The 18,694-nt window shown below is 45.1% G+C and overlaps 1 protein-coding gene across 1 annotated transcript in view; it reads left to right on the forward strand.

Moving 5' to 3' along the window:
- The window catches only part of LOC127585349 (synaptotagmin-4-like), a 62,644-nt gene that overhangs the window by 31,475 nt on the left and 12,475 nt on the right, over positions 1–18,694 (forward strand). The window contains 2 exon segments of the mRNA XM_052042749.1: positions 10,491–10,741; positions 10,743–11,390. Of these exon segments, the coding sequence (XP_051898709.1) occupies positions 10,491–10,741; positions 10,743–11,390 (899 nt within the window).

Genomic DNA, 18,694 nt, shown 5'->3' on the forward strand with positions numbered 1-18,694 from the left:
AAACCTACCAAAACCTCACCTTATCCTCCGCTTACTTCATCCCCCTGGGAAATAGGGGAGGAAAACATGGGGTTAGTGCGGCTTTAGTGTGACTGAGTGGTTGATGGTCGGCACAGACTCGGTGGGCCAAAGGGCTTTGTTTACATGCTGTTCTCTCTATGACTCTATGTCTTTTGAAAAAGGGCCTCAAATTGATCCAAAGTATCCCACGGCAAGGAAGAAGTGCAGGGGAATTCTCCCTTGTGTCCTTTCCAACGTCTATCCCCCACTGAACATTGGTATAAAATTATCCTAGAGTTGAGAAAGTCTAGGCTGAAACCCCAGTGCAGTACTGAGGGGATGGTGCACTACTGTAGGTGCTATCGTTTGGATAAGATTTTAAGCTGCTGCCCCCCTCTTCTCTCTTCGGAAGTAAAAGACCCCATGGCAGTGAAGTCCCAGTTTTAGGTATGTTTATCCTAGGTGTACCATGGATAAACATACCTAAAACTGGCCATCTGGTTCTGGCCTCTGCCCTCTTCCTTTCCAGTCTTGATGAAGGGTCTCAATCCAAAGCATCAACTATTTATTTCCCTCCATAGATGCTGCCTGACCTGCTGAATTCCTCCAGCATTTTGTGTGTATTGTATCTGGTTCTTATCCCATTGTGGTTTGATGGAGCTTGGATGGACAAATTGGCTGTTGCATTCCTTCCCTTGCAAGAGTGGCCACACATCATAAGTGGTTGTCAAGTGCTTTGGGATAGCTTTAGAGTGACATGGAAGGTGCTATAGAAATGCAAGTCTTTTACTTTTACAAGATCAGTTGTTGTTGCTGTCATTTCAATCCCAATCCAATACAGAACCTTATACCTCTGATTCCCTCCCAAATCCAGGAATCCTTCTCCCAATGTGCCTTAAGGACATTGATCTCTATCTCACTGCTTCATGGCTGTACCTGATGACTTGTATCTTGATGTAATTTCCTCCTTAGATTGCCTGGACAATATATAATAAAAATCTTCATCTTCGGGATAATATTAATTTCCTATTTAGGTTTAGTAATTAACAATGTAATTTGACACAATTAAATTTTGCCCTTTCTGAACTGAATGATCATTTTAGAGCAGTTTATAGAATTTTATTGATGTGATAATAACACTTCTGGCAGACTTTCCTCATATGAAGTGTGTCAGTCCTCTGAGTTCAATCCCATTCATTATTATCTGATACAAAAATAGTCTTCCTCTGTCATTACCGCTCAAAGGGAGATGGTTATATATTTTCTTTCAGGAAGTGAGTGATGCAATTATGAAAGATGCAAGTTAATGTTTCATCAGGCATCAGAGATACAATGGACTGACAAGCAATCCACTCATTATGTAATAAAACTTATCCACACCCTCAAAGCACGGGTTATTTTGTTCCTGATTGCATGGGAATAAACCAGACACAAGTATCACCACTAAGCCATCAATTGCAGATTACATGCAATGTTATGACTTTAGATTAGATGTAGGCCGTAACACCTTTACACTTTGGGCATCTTTACACCTGGGCTGTTTGCTTGGTCCTTCCTGCTTTTAACCCCTAAAGTTAGAACAACATGCTTGGTTATAGAAGCTATCAAAATGTACAACACAGAATGAGGGCCACTCAGTCCCTTGTATCCCATGCTGGATACATGCTGGAGTCACAGGTAGGCAGGGTGGTGAAAAAGGCGTTTAGCACACTGGCCTTCATCAGTCAGGGCACTGAGTATAGGAGCTGGGACATTATGTTGCAGTTGTATAAGTCATTGGTGAGGCTGCACTTGGAGTACTATGTATAGTTTTGGTCACCATGTTGTAGGAAAGATGTGGTTAAACTGGAAAGAGTGCAGAGAAGATTTACGAGGATGTTGCCAGACTAGAGGGCCTGAGTTATAGGGAGAGGTTGGCCAGGCTAGGTCTTCATTCCTTGGAATGTAGGAGAATGAGGGGAGACCTTATAGAAATGTTTAAAATCCCATCTTAAATACATATAAGATAAGATACTTTTATTAGTCACATGTACATCGAAACACACAGTGAAATGCATCTTTTGTGTAGAATGTTCTGGGGGCAGCCCACAAGTGTCGCCACGCTTCCAGCGCCAACATAGCATGCCCACAACTTCCTAACCTGTATGTCTTTGGAATGTGGGAGAAAACCGGAGCACCCGGAGGAAATCCATGCCGTCACAGGGAGCATGTACAAACTCCTAACAGACAGTGGCGGGAATTGAACCCCGGTCGCTGGCGCTGTAACAGCATTAAGCTACCTAATGGAACTGAATTTCAGGTGCATTATATAACGTAGATAGGCAAGAATATCCTAAGTATTAAAATGTGTCACTACAGTTTAGCAACATTATGACCTCTTTGATCACTTTGCACTAAAATGGACCTTTTTTGTTCTAATTGTATTCTTTCTTGTAAAATTGTGTATAATTTATGTTTATGTTTTTCTTGTGAATGCTGCTTATATGACTCTATGTGCCTGTGATGCTGCTGCAAGTAAGATTTTCATTGCATCTGTGCAGACATGTACCTGTGCAGATGTGAATAAACTTGACTTTGACTTTGCAACCAAGGAGAAATAACTATCCCTGCTGCTGAAGATCTATATCCAATAGAGAAGGATGTAGTGATGCTTTGATGATCTTTAGTTGTTATTTGTGACTTTTTAAGAATAGTAGTGAGACAGTATGACATCACTGCTAGTATATACTATTCCACCATCTTTGATTTGCAACCAGGTATGGACAACGCAAAGCACTGCAGACTTAATGAGAGACGTACCTGTAGATAATCTGTAATAAATAGTGTTCAACTACATCAATGCTTGTTCAAGTCCCTACAATACTGGAAAGAGTTTTTTTTCACCTATGAGTGAACATAGGTGATAAAAAGAGTCACCAGAAAGTCAAACCAGCGTAGTATAAACTGGGGTCAGAGGGACCTAGGAGTACAAGTGCATAATTCGTTGAAAGCGGCATCACAGGTAAACAGGTTGGTGAAAAAGGCGTTTAGCACGCTGGCCTTCATCAGTCAGGGCATTGAGTATAGGAGCTGGGACATTATGTTGCAGTTTTATAAGTCATTGCTGAGGCAGCATTTGGAGCACTGTGTACAGTTTTGGTCACCCTGTTATAGGAAAGACGTGGTTAAACAGGAAAGAGTGCAGAGAAGATTTACGAGGATGTTACCAGGACGAGAGGGCCTGAGTTAAGGGAGAGGTTGGCCAGGCTAGGGCTTTATTCCTTGGAACATAGGAGAATGAGGGGAGACCTTATAGAAATGTTTAAAATTATGAGAGGCATAGATGAGGTGGACGCTAACAGTCTTTTCCCCAGGGTAGGGGAGTGCAAGTCTAGGGGGCATAGGTTTAGAGTGAGAGGGGAAAGATTTAAAAGGGACCTGAGGGGCAACTTTATCATGCAGAGGGTGGAGAGTACATGGAACAAGCTGCCAGAGGAAGTGTTGAGGTAGGTACAATGGTATCATTTAAGAAGCACTTGGATAGGTACATGGAGGGGCAGGGCTTAGAGAGATATGGGCAGAACGCAGGAAGTTTGGACTAGCTGGGTGGGCACTGTGGTCGGCAAGGACTTGTTGGGCCAAAGGGCCTGTATCCCTGCTGTATTGCTCTATGACTCTATGTAAGTTATTTGGGACACTGTAGAAAATGGGGCTTTTCTCTTCAGAGATTAACAGGAGGTTCATAGAGACATTCAAAATTCTGTAAGTGAATAGAAAAAATATATTTTCACTAGCAAGAAGTACAGTGATCTTAGGACATGGATTTAAGGTAAATGGACAAAGAATTAGAGAGACATAAGGAGATTCTGCTGGTTAAATTTCCTGGATGCAAGGATTACAAAAGAACCCTAATTCAGAGTATCAAGGCCTGTTATCTATCGCAATATGACAGTCATGCAAATCAGTAAGATTAGATTTCACCTTTTATAGAAAGTCACAGAGTCATACAGCACAGAAACAGGCCCTTTGGCCCAACTGGCCCATGCTGACCAAGATCCCCATCTAAGTTAGTCCCATTTGCCCATGTTTGACCTGTATCTCTCTAAACCTTTCCTATCCATGTACCTGTCCCAAGTGTCTTTTATAAGAAGTTTAGGTTCACTGCAAACTCATTTGCCATGTAGATTCACCTAGGATGAAGGGTTCTCCCATGAGGAGAGACTGAGTTTAGAAAAATGTAAAGTGATTTCATTGCTATAAATGATGCTGTTGAGATAGCACATAGAACAGAACAGCACAGGAACAGGCCCTTCGGCCCACAATATCTGTGCCAAACACAATGCCAAATTAAACTAAATCTCTTCTGCCCGCACATGATCCATATCCCTCCACTCCCTACAAATTCATGTGTCTATCTAACAGCCTCTTAATCGTCGCTATTGTATCTGCTTCCACCACCACCCCTGGCAGCCCATTCCAGGCACCCACCACTCTGTAAAAATCTTGCCCTGCACGTCTTCTTTAAACTTCCCCTTCACCTTAAAGGCATGTCTCCTCGTATTTGATGCTTCTACCCCAGGAGAAAGATTCTGACTGTCTACCCAGCGTAGATTCTATACTGTCTATCCTTTATAAACTTCTATCAGGTCTCCCTCAGCCTCCACTGCTCCAACCCAAGTTTGTCCAACCTCACCTTATAGCTCATACACTCTTGGTAAATCTCTTCTGCACCCTTTCCAAAGCTTCCACATCCTTCCTGTAATGGGGCGACCAGAATTGAAACAGATGAGATATGTGGCTCAAGTTAAGAAGACAGAAGAACAAGGTGGCGCCTATTTTCTGCAGAGATGAGGAGGAATATCTTCCCCTGGAGGCTTGTGAATCTTTGGAATTTTCTTTTCCAGAGAGCTGTGAAGGCTGAATCATTGAATGCATTTAAGGACAAGAGTTTTGGAGAGTAATGGACTATAGGAGACAGGACGACAGTGTACTGGAGGTCAAGATCAACTATCAATGATCTTATTGAATGCCAGAGCAAGCTCAAGGAGCTCTGTGATCTACTTCTGTTCCTACTTCATACAACTAAGCTGCAGACTTCTTGCTGACTGAAGCATCAAAGAAGATACCATGTTCAAACATTTGAAATTAGTTCGCCCTAGATCTGATCTGTAAATATTAACACTCTCTTTTGAATGCAATTACATAATGATATGATAGCCATATTTAGCAATGCAGTTCTAAGGAAGGTCATAGCACTTTTAGAAGCTCCGTAGACTTTTGTTCCTGTTCCAAAAGTTCACATGAATGGCCTCGGTCAGAGACCATGGCGGAAGAATCAAGCTGAGCAACTTAGTGTTAATCTAGGTTTACTTTTTAAGGAATGTTATTTTGCCGTTTGTTTTCCTGAGAGCCGGTGGAATATATTTCCATTGCCTGTGCTGATTATGAGCAGTCAGGAACAACATCTGAGCATTTTCACAGGGGAACGGCTGACGTAAGGGGCCAGATAGTGCGGGAGCTTTGCAAAAGCTGCTCACCTTTGTCTCACACTTTCTTCTGCCTCAGCAAGAGTGCCTGCTGCAGCATGAACTTAGTCACTTAGGGAGATTAAACCTTGGCTGTATGGAAACTTCTGCACAAATCGACACAACAGGTAGGAAACCGGGCATCTGATCATTTTAAAGACTATAGGGTTTGTCCTTTATGGCAATTAGTTTGCTGAAATCCTCATCAAATTTATTTTTGGAAGCTCTGTTTCCACAATACGTGCAGGGAGTTCCACACTGCATAGACAAAGTTGTTTCATACAATATCTATTTAGATAGACACAGTATTGAATGGACCTCTTGTACGATAAGATGGACTCTTGACTTCACAATCTAACTCATTGTGGCCTTGCATCTTATTGTCTGCTTGCACTGCACTTTCTCTGTAACTGTAACGCTATATTCTGCATTCTGTTATTGCTTTTCCCTTGTTATACCTCAATGTACCGATATTGTGAAATTATCTGTATGGATAGCATGCAAAACAAAGTTTTTCACTGTGACAATAATAAACCAATTACCAAGTTTACTAGGGAAAGAGGGGTATGGACCATATGTCGGCAGATGGGATTAGTTAGATTGGCATCCTGGTCAGCACAGACAAGATTCTATGTTCTGTCTCTGTTTTATGTTCATTCCCCTGTATCTTTCTCTCATCCCTCTGATCCGTGCCCTTGCTATTGAACCACCTGCTAATGGGATCAACCCCTATTCAATCTGTGTGAAGCTCTAGGCTTGACTGTCCCACCGCACTTCTACCACATCCCATGCTCACACTTTGCGGACATGAGGCATCCCTAACTTGACTGCCTGTGTCCTAATTCCTGCCATCTATTCACTCATCACCCTTTTGCTTGGTGACCTACAGAGACCATTTTAAAACTTGCCATTTTTTTGAAAGCATTCACTATCTCTGTAATCTCATAAGAAAAAGAAGTGGTAGACCTTTCGCCTCTTTATGAATGCTTTACCATTCAATAAGATGAGATAAGATATCTTTATTAGTCACATGTATATCAAAATACACAATGAAATGCATCTTTTGTGTAGAGTGTTCTGGGGGCAGCCCGCAAGTGTCGCCCCACCTCCGGCGCCAACATAGCATGCCCACAACTTCCTAACTTGTACATCTTTGGAATGTGGGAGGAAACCGGCGCACCTGGAGGAAACCCATGCAGACACGGGGAGAACGTACAAACTCCTTACATACAGTGGCCAGAATTGAACCTGGGTCGCTGGCGCTGTAATAGCGTTACGCTAACCGCTACACTGACTGATCTTCTATCTTGACACTATTTTCCTGCACTAACCTCATATCCTTTGATTTCTTTAATATCTTCACAACTAATATCGATACCATCTCCTGCAATTCTGTGACATCTGTGGTTCTGCCCTCTTAAGCAGCCCTAATTTTCAGGGATGAGGGGTTTAAACTGAAGAAACTAGGGTTGTTTTTCTTGGCGGCAGGAAGGTTGAGGGGAGATTTGATATCACAATGGGTTGAGGAAGAAGGGATACAGATTCTAGTTGATGAGAAACAGTTATGGTGCTCTTTATGAAATTTTATTTTACCAGTGTAGCTTAGAGGGTTGATGAAAGAGAACCTCAGATTTCAGGAAACAATTAGATAGGCCCTTGAGGAAAAAATTTTCAGAACTATAGGGAAAGAGCAGGAGAATAGAACTGATGGGATTGCTCTAGACTTGATGGACTGAATGGCCTCTCTCTGGGGTATAATGATCCTACATAAGGTCATAGAGTAATATAGGCCCAACTCACCCTTGCCAATCATGGTGCCCACCAAGCTAGTCCCATTTGCCTGCATTTGGCCCATATCCCTCTAAACCCCTCCTATCCATGTCTTTCCAAATGTCTTTATAGTGTTATTATTGTACCTGCCTCAACCACTTTCTCTGGCAGCTCATTCCAAGAACGCACCACTCTCTTCTGTAGAAAAAATTGTCCCTCAGGTCCCTTTTAAGTCTCTCCCCTCTCACCTTAAACCTATGCCCTCCAGTTCTAAGTTCTCCTGCCCTGGGAAAAAGGTCTATGTGCATTCACTCTTTCTATCCCCTAATGATTTTATGCCCCTCTAAGTTCATCGCTCCTATGCTCCAAGGAATAAAGTACTAGCTTGACCAAGTTCTCCCTATAACTCAGCCCCTCAAGTCCTGGCAGCATCTTCGTAAATCTGAGTGGCCAATCAGGCCAGCTTGCGCTCGGAACTGCTCAAGAACGACTGCTATTGTTGCACAGTAAATGGGGTTCATGCTGCTGTTGTGAGATTCATGCGATGTGCCCTCATGCTGTGCCTCAGTGTGTATCCTCTGCCAGAGGACTGCAGAGGCTATTCGGATGAGGCTTTTCCAGGTGGAATGATCAGGAGGCAGATCCTGCTGAAGCACTGGGTCAATGTTGATTTGAGGGAGTCCTTGAAACATTTCTCCTGACTCTTACAGCACCTCCCATCTCGTAGAAGATCTTAGGCATCTGACATGGTCTCACCTGTGATCTCAGGAGAATGTCAGTCCATGCGTGAACCTTGGTGCCCGAGATCTTGCTTTGCCATTCCCTCCAAATCTGCTTTTTCAGGCAGCACATGTAAAAGCAATTGGGCTTTATAGTGTGGTGCCTCTGCACTGATACTATGTTACAATTACTGGGTCTCTCATCGCAGTGCTGGGTGCAGGATCCATGATAGGTTCCAATAGTGAAGAGGATGAATCTTTGAAACTCAATAGCAAAGTGATGCATTTAAGTAAATTCTTTTAATGTAGACACTAGTATTGTATAGTTAGAGCCAGAGAGTGAAAGAGTCATACAGCACATAAACAGGCCCTTTGGCCCTCCATGTCTATACCAACCATCAAGCACCCATCTATACTAAATCCATTTCCCTTGGCCTGTAACCTTCTATGCCTTAGTGATTCAAGTACTCTTACCACGTTAGTAAAGGCAGGCGTGGTAGTGTGGGGCAGGCACAGTAGTGTAGCCGTTAGTGTAACGCTATTACAGCGCCAGCGACCCGGGTTCAATTCCGGCCGCTGTCTGGAAGGAGTTTGTACGTTCTCCTCGCGTCTGCGTGGGTTTCCTCCGGGTGCTCTGGTTTCCTCCCACATTCCAAAGACGTACGGGTTAGGAAGTTGTGGGCGTGCTATGTTGGCGCCGGAAGTATGGCGACACTTGCGGGCTGCCCCCAGCACACTCTACGCAAAAGATGCATTTCACTGTGTGTTTCGATGTACATGTGACTAATAAAGAGATCTTATCTTACCTAGATACTTCTTAAAGGTTGTGAGAGTCTCTGTCTCCACCTCCACCTCAGGCAGTGTGTTCCAAACTCCAACCACCCTCTGGGTGAAAGACATTTTCCTCCCCTTTCTTTGCAACTTGAAGCATGTTCGATTTCTAACCTTTCCCAGTTCTGATGAAAGATCATCGACCCGAAATGTTATCTGTCTCTTTCTCCGCAGATGCTGCCTGACTTACTCTGTGTTTACAGATCAGATCAGAATCAGAATTAGGTTTATTATCACTGACATATGTCGTGAAATTTGTTGTTTTACGGCAGCAGTGCAGTGCAAAGACATAAAGACATAAAAGTTACTGTAAGTTACAAAGATAAGCAAATAGTGCAAAAGAGGAATAACGAGGTAGCGTTCATGGAATCATGGACCGTTCAGAAATCCCTTGGTGAAGGGGAAGAAGCTGTTCCTGAAACATTGAGTGTGCGTCTTCAGGCTCCTGTATTTATTTCAGATTTACGGTATCTGCATCTTTTTCTTTCAAAAAGGAAGTTTTGAATTGTTGTGCCTGTTGTAACGTATGAATTGCAACTGCTAAATTGCACAGCAAACTCCCACAAACAATGGTGTGATAATACCTGGAGAACCTGCTTTAGAACTGGTGACAGAGGGGTGAATATTAGCTCTAGAGCATGGGGGAGAATTCCTCTCCTCCTCTGCTGGCAAGAGCCATGGGATCTTTTATCAGTTTATTGTCATATGCACAAGTACATGTACGCACAGGTGCAATGAAAAATTAACCTACAGTATATAGAACCTAGAACAGTACGGCACACGAACAGGCCCTTACTGTGACAGAATATGAAGTTTTCAGGGCTACAGAGGAATGGAACTCAAGGGATTGTGCTGCTGGGAGCCAGCGTGGGGGCCATGGATGAATGGCCTCCTCCTATGCTGTAATAGGTTATAGTAGCCTAGATCTTGGCCTCAAGTCTCCAGACTGGATGTCAAACCCATGAGCTTAAAACTCAAAGAACAAAGTTTTGCTCACTCAACCACAGCCCACATATACTTGAGCACAAAGGATAGAATTCAAAATAGAAAGGGGTCCTAAACCATCTTACTCACAACTACGTTACATGGCACTGTTAAACACCCTTCCTTCTCCTTCTGTGTCCCTCTGCCCCTCTTTCCCTCTCTCTACCTCCTCCTCCCCCTGCCCTGCTCTACCCTTCCCTTTCCCTCTCTGCCTCCGTCTCCCCCCTTCCCCCTGACCTGCCTCTCCCTGCCCTTTTCTCCCCCCTCCCTGCCCTGTCCCTCCTCCTCTCCTCCCTCCCTGCCCTCTCCTGCTCCCTGCCCCTCTCTCCCTGTCTCCCTGCCCCTCTCTTCTCCCTTCCTGGTCCCTCTCTCATTTCCTTTGTAGCATCTTAAAAATGACCTGCTCCCTGCCCGAATATCTTCTGCTGTGGCTTGGAGTTTAACATCACTCCTGTGAAGTGCCTTGGGAGGTTCATCCACATTAAATTCAAAGTGTGAGAGAAACATGATTTAGATGTTGCAGGTTGCTTCTAAACCATGATTTTCTATGACACGAGGCCCACTTTAGAACATGCAAAGCCAAGTAATCTCTTAAAATGCAGTTGTATTGCTAATGTGCAAGTGGTTAGCTGGGTTTCGTTCCTGTGTCACTTTAACATCCCCCTGTCTGTGTCTTGATCAGTGCACCTCCAGGTTCTCCTCGGAGCCGGTCTGGCTTTCCTCTGCTTCTGCCTGATCATTGGCTGCGCTATCTGCTGGCGGAAAGGAAAACATCGTGATCCTACCAATGTCAAAGACCAGGCACTGGAGCGGATTGTCCTGGACTCCAATGCAGGGCTGCTTGGGAACACCAGCATGCCCGTCAAGCAGCAGTACGAGGAGGTAGAGGGCTCAGTGTTGGACTACCCACAGAGTGCGATCAGCAACCCCCCAGACTTTGGCGACCAATGCCAGCTTGGTCCTCGCGGAAGGACCCTCCTTGCCCTTCATCCCAGTTATCCAAAAGGCCAGCCTGACTAGCAAAACCAGGAGAATCCTGGAGAGACGTTGCACTGTATCAGGAGACAGCTCAGACTACAAAGAACCTGCCGCGTTGGGAAGCTCAGTTGCAAAACCCTTGGGTCCAATGCTGGGTCATTCCCAGACCGCACCAGACAGCCTCACGGCCATGAAGACAAAGCCAAAGCCTCTCCTGCACTTCACCCTCTTCTACTCATCCTACGAGTTGACTCTAACAGTGTCCGTTATTGGTATCGACAACCTTCCCAAGAAGTTTGGCAGCGGCTGCCATTCCTACGTAAGAGTCCACCTCCTGCCGAAGATCATGGAGACACAGCAGACTGCCGTACGCAGGAAAAGCCTGAACCCTGAGTTCCGGGAGAGCTTTCAGTTCTCGGGATACACCCTGGAGGAGATAAGATGCTTCAAGCTTCGTTTTGCCACCTACGTCAAGGAGTTCCACAACCTCAAAGACACGTTTGTTGGCGAGTTGCTCTTTCCCTTAGAACAGGCTGACTGGAAGTTAGACACTCCGTTCACCTACACCATGGAGCTGACCACCACCAAGACAAAGCTCAAGAAGGTAAGTGCCTGTGAAAGCCCAATAATAGAGATGAACATGAGGTGTCAGAGTTGGAGGTCAAGGGTGGTGAAGCAAGTAAGTTATTTCCTCTGTGCTCATTCCCTCCCAAAACGGCACTGCGTCTGCAAAGTCCATCCCCTTCAAACCTATCTCTAGGTCTTAAGCTGTTGGATCATTTTCCAGAGACTCTAAACACCCAAATTCAGGTTCACCCTCTGATACTGTACTGAGGGGACATTGCATTATCAGAGAACAATAAACTCCTCCCCTCACTCTCCATCAAATAGCTTAAGAACTTGGATCATGGATTTCCTCCGGGTGCTCCGGTTTCCTCCCACATTCCAAAGACATACGGGTTAGGAAGTTGTGGACGTGCGACACTTGCGGGCTGCCCCCAGAACACTCTACGCAAAAGATGTATTTTACTGTGTGTTTTGATGTACGTGTGACTAATGTCTTATCTCTATTCTATGGAATTTAGGAGAATAGGGGTGATCTTATTGAAACACCTAAGATCCTGAGGGGGTGTGACAGGGTAGATCTCAATGCGTTTCCCCCAGTGGGAGAAACGAGGGGACATACAAGGTTAGGGGGTAGTCATTTAAATCTGAGGTACATCAGAGGTTCTGCTCACAGAGGGTGGTGAATCTCTGGAATTCTCTATACAGGAGAGCTGTAGTGTCCGGATATTTGAGGGTACTTAAAGAGAAAGTAGATAAATTTATGAAAGATTAGGGAATTGAGGGCTATTGGGAACTGGCACAGAAGAGGAGATGAGATCCAGGAGAGATCAGCCATTGAATGACGGGGCAGGCTTGAGGGGCTGAGTGGCCTACTCCTGCTCCTATTTCTTAAATTCCGATCAATGCTGAGGGAGTGCTGTGTTGTTGTAGTTTCCATACTAAGTCAGATCCTCAATGGGTAGTTGTAAAACATCCCGTAGCCCCTCCTTTGAAGAGCAGAGGAATTGCTCCCAGTATTCAGGCCTGATTGGGGGGGAACCGCTTCGCCGGGTACCTTCGCTCCATTCGCCAAGCCAGCCGGGATCTCCCAGTGACCGCCCATTTTAATACCACTTCCCATTCCCACACGGACGTGTCTGTCCACAGCTTCCTCCACTGCCAGGTCGAGGCGAAACGCAAATTAGAGGAACAGCCCCTCATATTCTGCCTGGGCCGTCTCCAACCTGGCGGCGTGAACGTCAAATTCTCAAACTTCCCGTGACCGCTCCCCCCTGACCCTTCCCCCCTTTTTGCTTTTCTCTCTCTTCCTGATCCCACCGTCCCCCATCACCCTATCTCTTCCCCCCCATCACCCTATCTCTTCCCCCCCATCACCCTATCTCTTCCCCCCCATCTGCCCATCACCCGCACACTCCTCCCACCTGTTCCCCTCCCGTTTATTCCATTCTCCACCTATCAGATTCCATCATATTCAATCCTTTGGCACTTCCACCTATCACGTTCCAGGTTCTGACATCATTCCCACTCTTCCCCCCCCCCCCATCTGCCTATCACCCCCCCTTCACCTCGATCCACCTATCACCTGCCAGCCCGTGCCCCACCCCCCCTCTTTATACTAGCTCTCCCCTCTTTCTTTCAGATGAAGGGTCGACTATGCATTTCCCTCCACAGACGCTGCCTGACCCTCTAAGTTCCTCCAGCGCTTTGCATGTTGCTCCAGATTACAGCATCTGCCGTCTCTTGTGTCTTCAGCTCAATATCCTGCACTTCAGCATTCAAATCAGATCAAAAAATACAGTTAGCTCAGTTCTACTCACTGGAAGCATGTTAATCAATGACCAATAATCTCACACAGATCATCCTACCATCGATTATTCTTTGAGTTGACCAAATGGCATGAAATCAATAAAAGTAAACTTTAATCCAGAAACAAAATATTGCAGATGTTGGAAATCTGAAATTTAAAAAAGAGGTGCTGTAAATATTCACCAGGTCAGGCAGCTTCCTGGTGAGAGAAGCAGAGTTAATGTTTCAGGGCACTTTAATTCTCTGTGCCATGCTTGCTCTGGCCTCTCCATCCTTGGATCTGTTCCAACGGAGCTCAGCATGAGCTGGCATGGTTAGCGTAATGGCTTAGTGTAAACGGTTAGCATAACAATTTGGCCCATAGTGTGTGTACTACAAATAAATCCATTTCTCTGAAAAGATGTATTCTCTTTTCTCTACACCTCCTGAGGCAAAATAGTGTAGAGGGCAAGCACAGTAGTGTAGCAGTTGGCGTAACGCTATTACAGTGCCAGCGACCCGGATTCAATTCCGGCCACTGTCTGTAAGGAGTTTGTACGTTCTCCCCGTGTCTGCGTGGGTTTCCTCCAGGTGCTCCAGTTTCCTCCCACATTCCAAAGACGTACGGGTTAGGAAGTTGTGGGCATGCTATGTTGGCGTCAGAAGCGTGGTGACACTTGAGGGCTGCCCCCCAGAACACTTGACGCAAAAAGATACATTTCACTGTGTGTTTCGATGTACATGAGACTAATAAAGAAACCTTATCAAGGGAGAGCCTTATCTCCTGATGACACAATACAGCCTTCCGGACTCAACAATCAATTCAACAATATCAAATGGGCAGCCAATCCAATCACATAGCACATGTTGTCAGTGTTTCCCCCTCCCATTCATGTACCTCCTCCAAACTATCCGTCCTTCAGAGCCCACCACTTATTACTCGGTAACATCTATCACACTCCCCCCGTCTGCCCCATCACTGTTTGTGTTCAGCAATCTCTCCTGGGCTCCCCTCTTCTCCCACCCTCTCCACTAATACACCCTACCCCACCCCGCTTCCCCCTTCCTCACTTTCTTTGTAACTTAGAACTTCTTGTTCCCAACTTTTCTCAGTCCCAGTTGTAAGGTCATCAATCTGCAGATGTTGCCTGACCTGCACCCCATCACCCTGTGCCCACCCTGCCTCCCTTCCTTTGTCCACCTATCATTGCTGTGTTCCCCCCCACCACTATATTTTGGGCTTCCCCTTTTCCTATCTTCAGTCCTAAGGAAGGGTCCTGACCCTAAATGTTGACCGCCTGCTTTTCTCCACGGATGCTGCCTGACCTGCTGAGTTCCTCCAGCATCATCGTGTTTTTCATCTCAATTCCTTTATCTGCAGTCCTTTCTTTCTCTAGAATTGATGCAGAAAATACTCACACTACTTATCACAGGGAAGGAGGCCATTCAGCCCATTGAGATCATGCTAGCTCCCAAAACAATCCCATCATTCCCATTCCCCTCTCTTTATTTCCCTGTAGACCTGCAACTTATTCCCTCACCCACATGGCCATCAACTCTCCTTTGATCCATTGCACCACTTACCTAGAGTTGGGGGTAATTTACAGTAGCAATTAACCTACCAGCAGCTTTTTGGGAGGTGGGAGGAAATGGGAGCACCCAGGGGAAACCCACGGTGTCACAGGGAGAATGTGCAAACTCCACACAGACAGCACCGAGGTCAGACTGAACAGACTGTCTGGCAGAAAAGCTAACTGCTACACCAGCTAGAAAATTTTGGGGAGTAAATATTGACTGTCATTTTGCTCTACCTGTTTTTATATCTAAAACAAGAGCAGAAGTTGCAGGACAACCACAATGTTTGCAAAGGGAAATGTGCAGTTGGCAACTTTGGGAGCAATTCTTCATCAAAAATTAGGAGACGTGAACTTCCTGCTTGCTACACCTGCCATAACAATGTCAAGGGCATAGGATTTTAACAAGTTACTATTTACTCTAGATTACTTCTCCTTGCAATGTTTGCTCATTATAACAACCCATTCAGGATCTGTGCTCTGACGTCAGTAGATTTTCATGATATAATTATATTCACATTTATGCCTTGCTTTATCACATTGAAAAACACATCAATGACTTGATATGAAGTTCGATGATTAAGCCTCTGGACAACCATATTCAAGCAGCAACGTCCTGTAAGTACCTATAGCCAGGTGCCAGAAGTATTGCCTCCTTTGACATCCACCCGACCAGGCAGATACGTTGCTTCTATTGCCCACCTTTCCTCCTGGCTCCCGTGGTCCCCACCTTCCACCCCACCAGCCTCCATATTCAAGTGACTTCATCCACCTTCAATGTGGGGTCACCACCAGACACACCACCCCTTCCCCTCCCCTCTCAACATTCCAAAGTGGAGCTCCCCCCATGAATCCCCCATTTGCTCTTCCATCTCCCCCTTCTCACGGCACTTCCCCATCTGTCCACAGCAGATGCAACACCTCTTTTACTTCTTCCCTTACCACCTTCTGGGACCCAAACTGTCCTTCCAGGTGAAGCAGCCATTCACTCGCACTTCTTCCAACCTCGTGTACTGATCTCTTGGTGCTCATGATGTTTTTCTCCTCCACGTTAAACAAGTATAGATTGGATTGTCTCAAGAGACAGCCCTGATGCAGGATTTCAAACTGAAGCGTCGACAATTCCTTTCCTCCCACAGATGCTGCTCGACCTGCTGAGTTCCTCCTGTAGACTGTTTGTTGATAGATTGGGTGACAGCTTTGCAGAACACTATCATTCACTACACAAGGAAGACCCTGAGCTTCCAGTGGTGTGTCACTTTAATTCTGCATCCCACTTCTATTCTGACCTCTCTCTCTTCGCCTCCTACGTGTTCTAGTGAAGCCCACTATAATCTCAAGGAACAGGATCTGATCTTCTGTCTGGGTATGTTGCTGCCATCAAAACTCAGAACTGGATTCACAATTTCAGATAACCAGCCTTCCCTGTTTGTGATATCACCAGCTAAGGGCATCCACCTGTAACATTAACTCATTCACGTATCCATAGGTGCTGCCTGACCTGCAGAATTTTCTTTCAGCTTTCCATCTGCATCTCTCTGTTCCCAGCACACTGCTATTCCCTCTCTCCCTCCTGTCCTCTGTGACCCCTCTCTACTTGCACTTCTCCAGACAGATCAGCTGTCATTAACATGCATTCATCACATCTCTCAGGGAGCAGACCAAGATTGTCCTGGTGACAGAAATGGTCTTTCCTCTCTTCTTTCCACTGCTCCCCCTCTCTGCAACTTTAAATCTGCCTGTTTTCTCACTTTTTGAGGCCTCAGACTTAAACAAAGCACCTGCAGGTCACCGATGGGGAGAATTTCAATGTTGTGCTGAACTAATTAACCTAATGATGCCTAATTACACTAATCCCTTCTGCCTGCACATAGTCCATATCCCTCCATTCTCTGCATATTCATGTGCTTGTCTAAGAGCGTCTTAAACATCTCTATCGTATCTGCCTCCACCACCACCCCTGGCAGAGCATAAGCAGTGAGTTATGATTTAATGATATTTGAGAAACTTCTTTCAGCTTAGTAAACTGTACCCACTGCTCACAACGCAACAAACAACAGAATGCTGGAGGAACTCAGCGGGTCAGGCAGCATCGATGGAGGGAAATGAACAGTCGACGTTTTGGGTTGAGACCCTTCATGAGGATTGGTCTCCCGACTTCCTGAGGACTTCCCCAGTCCAGATAAAGGGTCTCGGCCCAAAACATCGACTGTTCATTTCCCACCATCGATACTGCCTGAACCTCTGAGTTCCTCCAGCATTTTATTGTTTGTTGCTCCTGGTTTCCAGCATCTACAGTCTCTCTTGTGTCTCCACTGCTCATACAAAGTAGCCTCAAATGCAGATTGTGTGAGACCATTTTGTGGAGTACCTCTGTACAGTCTGCAAGGATGACCCCCAAGCACATTCTTGCCTGTCACTTTAATTCTGGGTCTGTATTTGGATAGCTCTATCAAAGAGCTACAACAGGCTTCCTTCTGTGCTATATCATTCTATGATTCACTCCCACATCAAACTCTTATCCTTGGCTTCCTACAATCCAATGATGCTCAATGTAATCTGGAGGAACACAGCCTCATCTTCTGCCCAGGCACTTCACAGACTTCTATTCCACCGAGTCCATGCGTTAGCTATATTCTGCTGTTCCTATTTACACTTCCTCTAGACACATCTCTTGTCTAATAATCTTGCACCAGCACGTCCTTTAATTCTTCCTTTCTCCCATCTTTCATCTCTATTTCTTCTTTCTTCATCTTCCCACATTGTTTTCCTCTTAAAACTTATTTTGTCCCTTTTTCCAACCCTGATAAAATCCCAGCAACTTTTATGTATTAATTCCATTCAAAAGATGGGAGCAATGCTGACAAGGCCGGCATTTATGTCCAACCCCTAGTTGTCTCTGAGAAGGTAGAATATAAGAACACAAGAAAATAAAATGTGACACTGAACCATGGGTTAGAAAAGTTGAAGAGAAGCTCAGCCAGAGCAATCGTTCTGAAGCAGTAACAAGTGAAGAGCGAGGTTATAGGAAGGGAATTCCTGAGTTTAGGGCCTTGGCAGCTGAAGGCACAATTCCAATAGTGGAGCGACAAATATTGGGATTGAAGAAGAGTCCCAGAGTTAGTGGAGATCTCACTGGAAGAAGGTTACAGAGAGGGGCAAAGAGTGATGGGACCTGAGTGCATAAAGTAATTTATCTGAACCTTTCACAAAGTAGTTCACCATCAATGAAGTTCTATCAAGTACAGTCACTGTTATACAGTAAGAGATGCCCCAGCCAATGTCTGCACAGCAGGATCCCACCAATGGACATGCGATAATGTCAAGATATTGTGTTGGTAATGTTATGGAGACTCAGGAGCAGTTCTGCACAGAACCTCACCTGACGTAATTTCCTCTCTGTTACGTGTTTTCCACTGATACCTTTGCCAGTGTGGGCATATTTGTAAACAGCCGTATAAAGATAATTTAAACCTACTGCTTTTCTTTATCATGTGTCACTCCTCTACAGGGAACTGGATCAGTAATCTGCTCCAGTGTTCATCAACTTGTGTAAATAATTTATAAGTGAATCTACATGAATTATTAGCCAGCTCCTGGTTATTTTTAGATAACACGCATACTATCTTTTATCAATAGGCTTGTGTCATCCTGGACAGCAAAATATTAGCTCTTCTTCTGTGACGCACTTTGTTCCCACTCAGGGAGCTGGTTCTCTTCCAATTCTGTCTTAGCACATTTGAATGGTTGTTTATCTTGTAGTTATTTGTGTTAATTTTATATTCATCTCACTAAAGAACAATGCAACCCATCTGTTTTGCAGTACCGGTTATGACATAGCTCAGTATTTAAATTCCTTTCACAGGCACACTTTACAGCCAGTTTTGAACGGCAATTCCCTTTGCAACATAGGTCGCACTTGCCTGATTCACTCACTGCAAGTTTCCGCCAACAGCTATTTGATAATATTCACACCGTTTCT

Source organism: Pristis pectinata, chromosome 32 (assembly GCF_009764475.1).
Source record: "Pristis pectinata isolate sPriPec2 chromosome 32, sPriPec2.1.pri, whole genome shotgun sequence".
In the NCBI taxonomy this organism is placed as follows: Eukaryota; Metazoa; Chordata; class Chondrichthyes; order Rhinopristiformes; family Pristidae; genus Pristis; species Pristis pectinata.